Source organism: Psammomys obesus, unplaced genomic scaffold (genome assembly GCF_907164565.1).
Source record: "Psammomys obesus unplaced genomic scaffold, mPsaObe1.curated_primary_1811, whole genome shotgun sequence".
In the NCBI taxonomy this organism is placed as follows: Eukaryota; Metazoa; Chordata; class Mammalia; order Rodentia; family Muridae; genus Psammomys; species Psammomys obesus.
This window is the reverse complement of record NW_026596095.1, coordinates 22,667,856-22,680,536: the sequence shown is the minus strand read 5'-3', so window position 1 is coordinate 22,680,536 and position 12,681 is coordinate 22,667,856. Positions and strand designations below refer to the sequence as shown.

Sequence of the window (12,681 nt, the reverse complement as noted above, 5' to 3'; positions counted from 1 at the left end):
TGTGTGTGTGTGTGTGTGTGTGTGTGTGTGTGTGTGTGTGTGTGTGTGTGTTTGAGTGTTTTGCCTGCCTGTATTACTGTGCACCACCTGCCTGCCCGAGGTCAGAAGAGGGTGTGTCTAATCCTTGGCAGTTGGAATTACAGATAACTGTGGGCCACCATGTGGGTGCTGGGAATCCAAACCCGGGTCCTCTGGAAGAGCAGCAAGCGCTCTCAACCAACTGAACCGTCTCTCCAGCCCCTCTAGCATCTCTCTTACCAGGAGAGAAAACTCCTACCAACATATCAACTTATGCCGTGTGTTTCAGTGTATACCATCCCCCTGACAGAGGGAAATATGTTTGATATAACAAGGTATGATTCGCTCCCTGGAGCAGGACACAGCCTCCTCTCAGAGCAGACACGCTGGCTGTGGGTTGGCCAGCCAGTAATGGCTGTTGCAACCAGTAGGAATGTATGCACTGTCTCTCAGGACCCAAGAATTTCTACCAAGGCCATAATAAATAATGATAGCAGGTTAATAAGAGGATGCTGTCAGCTAGGCGAGGTAGCGCACGCCTTTGATCCCAGAAACAGGTGGCTCTCTGAGTTCAAGGCCAGCCTGGTCTACTGGAAGGTAGACTGTCCTGGTCTACAGGACAGCCAAGGCTACACAGAGAAACCCTGTCTCAAAACAACAACAACAGAGAGGATGATCAAATGTTCGAGGCAAGAACAAATGCTTATTTTCAAACAGAAATGGCCCCCTTCCTGAAAGCTGAGTGTAGTATTATTTGGAATCTTGCTCATCGCCAAGCATGCCAAATCTTGTCAAAGGGCTAAGGAACCAAACTGCATCATTACTGAAAGTTTTCCTCTTATGGTGACCCTTGTCTACAACCATGAATAAGGGTATTTGTCAAACATGAGACAATGATACAATGTCCTTATTTCTGCAGAGCCCATTTATTGTCTGGCTCCTGCTCAAGGGCTCAAAGGTATCTTGGCAGTTTAACTGACCCTCTGCTTGTACCTCAGAGCCTGGCCTTGCTGGCCAGCTGATCTTGTATTCTTCCTTATGCATTAATTACAAAGAAAGCCTTTAGAGACCCGTTTAAAATATCTTTATTTTATCATAAGTGCTCTAAAAACATCTTTTTTAAAATGCTATCTAAGATGGCCTTACTGAAAGATTTCAGGTATGGGGTTCAAGGAGGACACCGAAGAAGACTGTCCTTTTGGGTAAGAAGGCTATTAGAATAATGATTAATGCCATGCATGGCAAGGGCACAGAGGAGGCTCAGGCACACAGACAGGGGGTGGCTCTTTTTCACAGTGCTCAGAGGAAGTGGTGAGAATTGGAAGCACCATCTTCACAGGCAATTCAGCTGGCCCGCCCTTAGGGACCTTTTGGATCCTGACAACGCCCTATGTCAGTACCTGCGTCCAGTGACGTCATCTGGGCCGGGTACTTAGCGGCCGGTCTGTCACTCTGTCTACGTCTGTCTGTCTCTCCTTCCCTCTCTCTCTCCATCTTAATCCAATAAATATCTTTCATATCGAATCTGTCAAATGTGCGGTGCATTTTTAAATATATCCTAACACCTTCCCCAGGCTGCCTCTGATTCCTGGGTAGCAGAGGCAACGGAAGGACATTCCACAGAAGGGCTATGTAAGTCAGAGGACTTGGTGGAAGCACGGACTGAGATGTACCCATTACGTGGGCAATAGGCTGTGTCAGCACCTGCCACCAGAGGATGTCTGTAAGCTTCCTTGGGGAGAGGCGCCTAGTTCTCAGAGCCCAGACCCACCTGGGGCAGCTATTTGAAGATTCATCGACAGGTTCTCAGGAATGGGCCTATCTCTCCCTGTAGCAGAAGGAATCTTAAAATTAACAGGGAGGATAATGGCAGTGAGGGCTGACTGCAGATGGGAGTGGCTTGAGTGCTGCCTGGTGGTCTGGGTTCTTTTTTTTTTTTTTTTTTTTTTTTTTTTAAGATTTCTGTATTTGCTTTATGCACTGTATGCACACAAGTGCCTGTGGAAGCCAGGTGACATCTGATGGCTCCAGGCACACATGAGGTGCACAGAGATTCATGTAGGCAGGGCATCCATACACATAAAATGAAAGTAAATAAATCTTAAGAATGTGCTCTCTTTCTGCCTAATAGCTTTTGTTTCCCCTGCTAGCTGATAAGATTTAGTCAAAGAACACCCTGGGAATGATGTCAAATGCTCTGAATGTCCCACAAAAACAATGATAATTTGTTTTTCTCCTGAAATCTCCCTAAACTGAGAACATGCCTCCCATTCTGAGGTAGCTCAGAGTAACTGTCCTGTTTCAGGTCTCTGTCACTCTGAGAATTTGACAAACATGGCAATTTTTCTCCAGCTCAGCTTCATTCCTGCAGAGAAATTCTGCTTACTTTTCAAGTGATTTCCCAGATGTGACAGTGGCTCACAGTAAAAAGTCAAGTAGGGAGGGCCGGGCATTGTGGCACTTGAGAGGCAGAGGCACGTGGATCTCTGTGAGTTCAAGGCCAGCCTTGTCTACAAAGCGAGTCCAGGACAGCCAGGGCTACACCGAGAAACCCTGTCCCCCAAAAAACATAAAACAACAAAAAGTCAAGTAAGAAGGAAGAGAGAAAAAGAATTAGAGTGAATGCAAAGGAGAAAGTTCCTTGTATTGTTCTCTGTCTGAGAATGGGAAGTTCTGCCCCTGTGAAGTGGGGCCTGGTCACTGGATGTCTCAGGTTCTATCAGCGAGACCCGATCCTGTTCTTTCTACCTTGTCTGCTGTTTCCACAAAGAGTAAGGAAGGATAGCAACAGATCTCAGAAAGCCAAACCCAAGTGTAAGCATGCCAGACTCTACTACAGTAAAAGTGGAAAAACATCTGTCAAAATGACACACACGGGCTCTCTGAAGAACAGCTGGCCATGGCCATTCCCTGTCAGTAATGCTGTGTTCAGCCAAAGAAAACTAAAGCTACTGCGCAAGGTTCAGCAGTTAAAGAGTCTCCGAATGTGGGCTTGAATGGTGAAAAGTGTGGCTAGAGGCCCTGATGTCTCTGCAGCCACATCTTTGACCTAAATTATGTCATTTATTCTGCAAAGATAAATCAAGAGGGATTAATGATCCCATCTTACCACAAGATTAGAGACTGCAGAAGTTAAGCCATTTCATTCAGGCTGCAGAATTAATTTGGGCGTAAACCCAATGTAAACATTACAAAGTGTGGCCAACATTATGACATGATATTATTTTCTGCAAAATTTATACTGGAGAACTATGCAATGAGTTCCTCCAAAAAAAAAGTCTAGTAATTTTTTTTAAAATATTCGCATGTTTGTGCATGCACGAATGCATGTGTGGGCACACTTGCTGTGTCTGTGTGTGTCCTCAGGTACCCACAGAGGCCAGAAGAGGGTATCACATTCCTTTGATCTGGAGTTACAAGCAGTTGAGAGATGTCTAGCATGGATGCTGAAAGCCTAACTGTGGTCCTCTGGAAGAGCTCTTAACTTTCAAGCCATCACTCTAGTGGTAGTACTTGGTGGACTAGAGAGCTCCTATTTCCCCTGGCAATAATAAGCACACACTTCATCGTCAGAAGGTAGCATTTCATGGTGCCATTTCCTCAGAACCTCCTAAAATGCAGTAATTTTACAGTTTTGTGTAGAGGGCATTCCTCCTACAGGACATGGATTGTATATGGCTGTTAGCCTATCAACTTCAAAGCCCACTTTACAGGTTCCTCACATGGAACCTACAGTAAGCTCCTCCCTTGCCCTCAGCACCTTGCAAGGTGCAGGGCTTGAGAAGCCTTATATCATGTGTGAGAGTCTGTATCGTGTGTGTGTGTGTGTGTGTGTGTGTGTGTGTGTGTGTGTGTGTGTGTAAAATGATGAGATCTTGGGTATTGAAGAAAAGGACTGAATAGCCTGTAGTGTTTGTCTTCTCAGAGTTCTTCAGCCTAGTGCTTCTGGCTAAAGGCAAATTCATTACTTAATGAGCCTCAGTTTTAAATAAAAATAATGGTCTGTTCCACTAAGTAATTACTAATGCTCTCCAGTAATCTTGGTTTATAGTCTTCAAATTCTCTCACTTATCAAGCAGAAATGAATGTTCAATGCAGTGTTGTACACATGGAATGTTTATTAAGTGGTGAAACAGAGCGCAGATGAACTATCAAGTTGTCAATCCAATTTGCATAACCTATAACTTTTTGTATAACTTAAAACATATGGAAAAAGTATAAAAGAATACCAAAGAGGCCCACACACCTGTACCCAAAATAGCTACTTATTAACTTTTTTTTTTTTTTTTTTGTTACACAAGAGCCAATGAATTTAAATATAGCTCAGACCTGTGGATTAGAAAGCTCATCAGAACTGCTGTTGAGCTCCCATGAAAGCTCAGAGAGAGGGGGAAAGTTTTCCAGTGCAGTCAAGACCAACTTGGAACTTGTGATCCTCCTGCCTCTGCCTCCAGAGTGCTCGGACTATAGGAAGGTACCAGCACTACCAGCTAAGATTGCCTTTTAAGGAAAGAACACTCTCACAGTCTTTTAAGAAAAAGACACTGTCAAACTATATGAAAAAAGGAATTCTACCTGAGGATAGAAATCAATTGACAGCAGCTGGGTCCCTCTGCTGCCTACCAACAGCAATCAACATGGCTGCCATCAAGCAATCTCTATTTAAGCATCTGAGGTCCCATTTCCTCTGGCAATGGTAGCCACATGCTTCATCATCATTGGGTAGAATTTCACAGTGCTAGAAAAGGCCCACATTGCTTCAGAACAGCCACATGTGGTTCCAGACATACTGTCAGGTCACAACCTTCTGGCTCCCCAAAAGGCCATCAGGCTGAATAACTCTTCTGGGTGTGCTTTACCTGTGGAACTGAGCTCTAAAAACACAATCCTGGAAGATGCCAGAACACCTGGGCATGACCTTGTCTTGGAGGAGTAGGCAGTCAGTGGCACACCAGCCAGCAGGTATGACGAGGCTGCTTCAGCTCTTCCTCAGGCTGCCTTCCTCTCCAGCCATGCTTTAGGAAGGCTTCAATGCTGGCGTCCACTTAAATAAAACCTAGTCCCTTCATAGAGGTCTGTCAGGGAGGTCACACTGAAGGCCTGCTGCAGCTCACTCTTGCTGGTGGCCTTCCAAGGATAAAATAGAACAGAACGCATTGGCTCAATCATGAGGAAGCCGTTATCACTAAATCGCCCTGGGATGCTTCCTACGTCCAACCAAACAAAGGGAGCGATGGCCGAAGTCTTCAGAGCAAAAACAAATATATTACCCTTCTGAGAGATGTTGACCTGAAAAAAAAAATAATAATAATAAAAAGGTAAGTGAAATGAAGGACAAAAGAGCTGCAGCCTACATCTATGTCAGCCAGACATTTATTTATGTCGGCCCAATAGAAACTGCATTTCCCAACACTTTGGTCCAAACTGGCAAAGTCATATATTCTGTGCAGTTATGACACTTGCCATAACTAGAAAATGATTTAAGTCTGTGGGAAATTACCAATTGTCATCTCAAACCAATGCATACATGCCAATTATTAAGGAAAAAAGCTCTGAGAAGCTAGAAGCTTTATATCCTGACATATCTTCATTAGAACATCACCAAGAAAGGGGCACTTGCCATTTGGGGGCTTAAGTGCCTATTTCGAAGGATTGGGAAGGATTGGGACTGGACTCAGCTGCAGAATACAACCACAGAGCTCCTAGATTCAGGTGTGAAGTCACATGTGTTCCCAGATCATGGCACCTTCTTTTCTGGTGAAGACCCCAATTCAGACACAGGGAGGCAAATCACATGGCTCATCCCACCCAGGCCACGGCGCACCAAGGGAAGCCTTGGCTACCAGCCGCAAGGCCAAGGCCAAAGAGACACCCGATTCCTACTTTGGAGAAGAAAATCTCACATCTCTGTACACTTTACAGGGAGCTGGGGTTTGAGCTTGAACTCTGGGTTCACAGAGATAGACACAATAAGTGCCCCTAAACAATAACTGCTAATTAACATTATTAGAAGAATACGTCTCACTGATATGTTAATGAAATGGAACAAATAAAGAAGCCCTTCTGCCATCTTATGCTCAATGATCATGAAGTAACCAGAGCCTAGCTAAGCAAAAAATAATAATAATAATTAAGTCTTTTAGGTGTATGTGTGTGTGACATGCACATGTGTGTGACACACAAAGGCTACTGGTCAAGGTCAAGAAGCCTATTAAATTGCTTATTCGCTTTATTTTTTTTAAGACACGGTTGCTCGCTGAGCCTAGAGCACTCCAATTCAGCGAGGCTGCCTGGCATGCAAGCCCCAGGAGCCTTCCCTGCCTCCGCCTCCCCAGGGCTGGGATTGCAGGCACAAGCTGCCACAATGGCTTTTTAATTTAGTTTCTGGGGACCAAACTCAGGTCCTCACATTTGCTAGCACTTCAGCGACTGAGCCCTCTCACCACCACACCACTTTGATGTTGTGGACAGACTGTGAATGTGTCCGTTAGCTGCCTTTGCTACGGCTGTACATCACTCTTGTTTTGCCGTGATCCACGTCACCATGGTGATGTGCAGACAAGGGTAGTTGATCTCAGACTTGCAGCGTGCCAAGATTCCATGATGGCAGAGCAGAGGCCTGGCAGCAAGCAGCAGGCCCAGAAGCCGGGAGCTCATATCTTGAACCACAGCACAAAGCAGGAAGAACAAACTAGAAATGGACTGACTCTTTAAACTCTCAAAGCCCGCCTCCAGTGACACACTTCCTCCAACAAGGCTGAACTTCCTAAACCTCCCCAACCAGGATCACCTACTGTGACCAAAAGTTCAAATACGTGAGCCCCTGGGGACATTTTCTCATCAAAATACCATAAGATGCTTCTTGCTCTGCTGTTTAAAAAGATAAAATAAAAAGTGGCATTAGCATACGCCAACTTTTTAATCTCTACTCTCCTTCAGTTGTTCCAGAGAGGTGAGACTTGGCCACATGAATATTTCACTGTAAATTCAGAAAGGTTTGTTTTCAGTTATTTTAACTTCTTTTGAAAAAAATAGTTATTTTTATTTTGTCATTTCTAAAGTCAGTTTCAAAAAATTTCAATAAACTAGGTAACAAATTTAAGTTTGGCTAAAGAGAATGAAACTTCCTAGAAAAATACTGTCAGTTTTTACGTGGAGGGAGAGAAGGAAGGAAAGGTTTTCAAGCAACTAGACAGATGCCAAGCTTACCAGCTGCATCATTTTGAAGAAAACACGTCCTGATTATCCCTTTCTTTTTTCCTTGCCAATTATAAAGAGATTTGGTAAGCAGCTTTGAAGCAATGAATCAAAGTGGAGTGATTAACAAACTGTACTTAAAGAGTCAAAACTAGTGACTCAATCAACACCTAGTGCTTCCTGGGACGTAGGACACAGAGCACTGCCTTCTCACTTGCAAAGCCAGATCACAGTATGTTCAGGATATTGCAGAAGCCAGAGCTTATGCAGCGGCCTGCCTACATCAGAGCTGGAAGCCAGTGGTTCCAGATACAATCTGTGTAGATGGTTTATGCCCTCTCTCTTCCCACCATAGCAGCCCCAGCAGGGAAAGATGACAGGGCAGCACGGTGTGGCAGAAACTGATTACAAACAATCCTGAAGAAGAGAGAAAAATCACTTAGCCTTAGCATCCATCAGGAGGACAGGAACCTTTCCCAGGCCTCACCTTAACAGTGCTAAGACAGAACAGTACCAGGTCAGAACTTGCTTGCCCAAGAAAAGGAACAGCCCACAGGCCTCTGCAACCCAGACGAGAAACACTTACAGTGATTTTGGCCTTGGCCAGCCCTTTAGCATCCTTCAGGGAGGACAGGAAATGGTAGTTGGTTGGGCTGAAGAGTTCATTGTTGGTTAAAAGGGAGAAGGAAACCACACAGGTTTTCCTCGTACATGTCTTGCATCTGTTGAGCATCGCAGGCACCGGCTCCTTGTAGAGGACCACAGCCTGCCCTGCTTTAATCACAGCACTTGGAGTCACAAGAGTGCACAAAGGCGTCAGGGACCCCCAGGTATAGAGCCTCACCTAGGGAGAAGAGAGTGACAATGAACATTCTTGCCTGTCTATTTAGAGAGTGGTATTAGCAGAGCTGACTGACCGTAAAACTCAATCTTCACTGCATTCCCACCAAGTTCTAGCCACATAACTACTAACTCAACTTCCCAGGTCACATTTCTTCATGTATAAAATGAGGAGAACCATACTGAGAATGTTACTGCCTGTCACCAGAATTAGAAATGGCAACAAGCCACCATCCACCCCATACATGGCACAATGCAGGTCTTCGACAGTCAGGGTCTATCTCTAGAGTTAGTGGAACCATCCGAACTGCAGACACCCAAAGGTTTCCAAGTCTTTCTTTTTACTTAAACTTTAAGACACTAGTTCATTTTTCTATATACCTGTTCTGAATAGTTTTACTGATTTCAACCTTATCATGCCCCCTTAATTACGCCTATAAAACTTGTGCTAGTACCAGCTTCTCACAGTTATAATCTTACATTTACATAGCCTTTGCAGTTTACACAGTTCTTCATGTGACTCTTTTATTCATTTTTCACAGATAATACTAAAGGAGCCAGCCTAGAATTATTTGACAGTGGAAGGAATTGAGTCCCCAAGATGATGACAGCTTTGCTCAGGTTATATGGCAGACATCAGCCTGACTAGCGTATGCACAGCCCAGCTCATGCTACAAACAGTAAAAGCATTTTGATGTGGATCAATTTCTCCTTTGTTTGTCCCCAAAAGAACATAACCAAACAATTAAGGAAGTCATCTGAAAGTCCCCCTCAACCATAGCGACAAAAATAAATACAAATCCAAGTAACTCACGGTGAGCCTCGTGGTGTAGTCTCTGTGAAGATCTGACACACCGTAGACATAAAACACATTTCCGTCTTCAAAACCTACTGGCAACAGCGGAGCGAAGAAACGCTGTGCGAAGTAATGCAGCATTTTCCACTTTCCTCCATACTCTGAAAACAGCCAAGAGTCAGGAGACAGCAGGGACAAGCAGCTGGGGTCAGGGTCCACATGAGAGCAAGTATGGCTTGTCAGAGCCTTTCGAGGCACATATGTGAGGGAGTCTGTGTTAGGGGCCCCTCAGTGTGCAAAGGACTCTGGAGCATCAGTTCTGGGCCTCACAACATCAGAAAGAGAAAGGCAGCTAGTAACTACCTATTTTCGAGATTAAAGATTCAAGCACTTAGTTGAAACATGCTGGGAACAGTATCCTGAGCCCAGATTTTACTCCAAAATAACCCTCCCTCAGAGGCAGCCTTGTCTCCGGAAGTGCAGTACATCAATGCTCTTTTGAGTTTGTTTTGTTTGAGACAAGATTCAGGCTGGCCTTAACCCCTGGGTCTTCCAGTTTTAGCCTCCTGCACGCTAGAATTACAAGAGTACACCAGAAGGCTGGTTACCAATGCTCTTTTTTCACTACACAAACGTAATGGAGGAAATCATTAGCAGCAGGAGTGGAAGCTTGTTGCAAATTTTCATTCATAAGAATTATCTGGACTTTATTCTCCTTTTTCCACAGGAACAAAAATCTTCTACGCAAAGCAAAACAGCCACTATTCAAAAACTTCTTTCAGAGTCAGATTAGACATCCAAGTCCATGGCAATTAATAAAACCTCCTCAAACACAATTCAAAACTGCTAAAACTCTGTAGAATTCTAGGCCTTGTTTCAGATGTCTAGTAGTCTAAACCTCCTTTGGTTTATTTGAATTGGATATATTTGAATTGCTACTATAAAATGCCATGATCAAAAGCAACTTACAAAAGAAAGGATTTGTTTTGGCTTAAGGATCCAGAGTCTATAGAGAAGGCACGGCATGGTGATGGGAGCTGGTTGGTCGCATTTTAGCCACACACAGGAAGCAGAAAGAACAAGCACAGGTGGGCGGGAGGCTGTACACCCACAAAGCCCTGCCTCCTGTGACATACTTCCTCTACCAAGGCTGCAACGCCTCCTAAAGATCCCATAACCTGCCCAATAGTGCTACCAACTAGGCACTAAGTGTTTAAACACATGAGACTACTGGGGACATTTCTCATTCACCACAGCTTCTCATTCAACCTCTTATTATCTTCCTTTCTCAACATCTGAAAACGAAGATTCTCCCGGATAAAGAACCATTTCTAGAGGCCAGAAGAGCAAGACAAAGGGGGAAAAAAAAGGTGGAAAAAAGCCTTCTCGAAGAAGTGGACGTATGAGATAAATTTTCCTTTTGCTAAAACAGGGAATGATCTTTCTAGAAAATATGATTAGCTGCTATCCGGAGGAGGGGGAAATGAAGTGAAGATCTAATTAACTAAATAGAAAACAATTTTTTCCAGCTGTACAACTTTTAGAAAAACATCCTGATCATCTTTTTTTTTTTTTTTCATCAATTATAAAGCAATTTGGTGACTAAGCCATTTTGAAGCAATAAATCAAAGAGTGGTTAATAGGCTGTACTAAAAGAGACAGAACTATAGTCATTCAACCAGCCTCCAATGCTTGCTGAGCCTCAGGACACTGAATTTGCTGCCTGACCTTGGGGACTGCTCTCTTATTTGCCAGAGCAGATCACGGTGCTTCAGGGATGCTGTGCAGTAGGGAACCTAGGACAAAGCCTGGCACACAGTGGCACACAGTTGCCTCCACTGAGAGGGACAGAGATGGGGAGTTGAGCACAATGTACAGTGCAAGCTGTGGAGCTGGAAAGAAGATAAAAACCAATTTCTTTCAAGGTGTGCAAAATTTCAAGTCTTAAAATTTCATTCTCAATAATTTCTGGGTTTTGTTTGTTCGCTTATTTTGTGTGTTTGCTTTTGTTGTTGTTTGTTTCAAGACAGGGTTTCTCTGTATAGGCTTGGCTATAGATCAAATTGGCCTTGAACTCACAGAGATCTGCCTGCCTCTGTGTTCCCAAGTGCTGGGATCAGGGTGTGCACCACCACCCCAGGCTGGTTCCTGTTTTATTGTTTGTTTGTTTGTTTGTTTGTTTTTTTAAAGCAGCAATTGGTGGATGAAGTGTAATACAGAGAAGCCAGTCTTCTTTGGGCTTCTTCTTCTTTTTTTAAAAAAATACATTTGTTTATTTATTTTTATGTATATGAGTGATCTGTCTTCACACACACTAGAAAAGGAAATATATATAAAGAACTCAAGAAGTTAAACAAAAAAAAAAAAATCAAGTAATCCAATTAAAAATGGGATACAGAGCTAAACAGAGAATTCTCAATAGAGGAACATCAAATGGCAGAGAAACACTTAAAAAAATGTTCAATATTCCTAGTCATTGGGAAATGCAAATCAAAAAACCCCTGAGATTTCACTTTACACCCATCAGAATGGCTAAGATCAAAAACTCAAGGGACAACACATGCTGGAGAGGATGTGGAGAAAGGGGAACCCTCCTCCTCTGCTGGTAGGAATGTAAACTTGTACAACCACTCTGGAAAGCAATATGGCACTTTCTCAGACAATTAGGAATAGTGCTTCCTGAAGATCCAGCTATACCACTCCTAGGCACATGTCCAAAATATGCTCAAGTACACAACAAGGACATTTGCTCAACCATGTTTGTAGCAGCTTTATTTGTAATAGCCAGAATCTGGAAACAACTCAGATGTACCTCAACTGAGGAATGGATAAAGAAATTGTGGTATTTTTACACAGTGGAATACTACCCAGCAATTAAAAACAAGGAAATGATGAAATTTGCAGGCAAATGGTAGGAACTAGAAAAGATCATCCTGAGTGAGGAATCCCAGAAGCAGAAAGACACACATGGTATATACTCTCTTATAAGTGGGTATTAGATGTATAATATAGGACAAACATACTAAAATCTGTACAAAGAAGCTAAGCAAGAAGGAGGACCCTGGGTAAATGATCAATCCTAACTTAGAAAGGCAAATGGGATGGACTTTGGAAGAGGGAGAAAACAGGCAACAGGACAGGAGCCTACCACAGAGGGCTGTTGAAAGATTCTACCCAGCAAGGTATTGAAGGAGATGCTGAGACTCATAGCCAAACTTTGGGCAGAGAGGAGGGACTCCTTAATTTTTTAAAGGTACAAAATAGATGAAATTGTTCAAACTGCAAACTCCACGCCAGTCATATCACCTACTGCTAGTTGAACTGGTTCAGATGGCAACCTTTCCTATTTGCATTTCTGGCTCTGCTACCTTTTCCATGTTGCAAACGGAGCATACAATGAGGATTCTATAGACTTAAGTCAAATTCAAAGAATGAGACACTTTGCCACATACGTGAACCAACCTTCTACTTGGCAGAATTCTCCCACACAGAACAAGGAAAATGCCCTTTAAGCCCTGAGCAACAGCAACGAAAACCTAATAAACTCAAAATCCTAGGTAATGGGGACTGGGTAGATGGTTCAGTTGGTAAATTGCATGCCATGAAAGTTCAGGTGCTCAGCTCAGCATCCATGTACAAAGCTGGGCACATCAGCACGCCGGGCACTGGGGAGGCAGAGACTGGGGTTCCTTGTGGCTTGCTGGCTGGGCAGCCTCGCTGACTCCATGAGCTCAAGAGCTCCAGGTCCACCTCATATTGATCTTTGGTACATAGGTACGTACACACACACACACACACACACACACACACACACACACACACACACACAC

At 43.6% G+C, this 12,681-nt stretch overlaps 1 protein-coding gene across 2 annotated transcripts in view; it reads right to left on the bottom strand.

Moving 5' to 3' along the window:
* Manba (mannosidase beta) overlaps positions 1-12,681 on the bottom strand; it is an 85,425-nt gene that overhangs the window by 1,718 nt on the left and 71,026 nt on the right. Inside the window, exons 15-17 of one of the 2 annotated variants that reach the window (XR_008722596.1) lie at positions 8,870-9,012; positions 7,802-8,059; positions 4,878-5,307 (exon numbers count right to left, since the gene is read on the bottom strand). Coding sequence is in view for 1 of the 2 variants with exons in the window: in XM_055628244.1 (XP_055484219.1) it covers positions 5,047-5,307; positions 7,802-8,059; positions 8,870-9,012 (662 nt within the window). In the remaining variant the exon portion in view is untranslated. Of the gene's footprint in view, positions 1-4,118; positions 5,308-7,801; positions 8,060-8,869; positions 9,013-12,681 lie in introns of those variants that run through there. The other variant, XM_055628244.1, reaches the window with a different exon arrangement.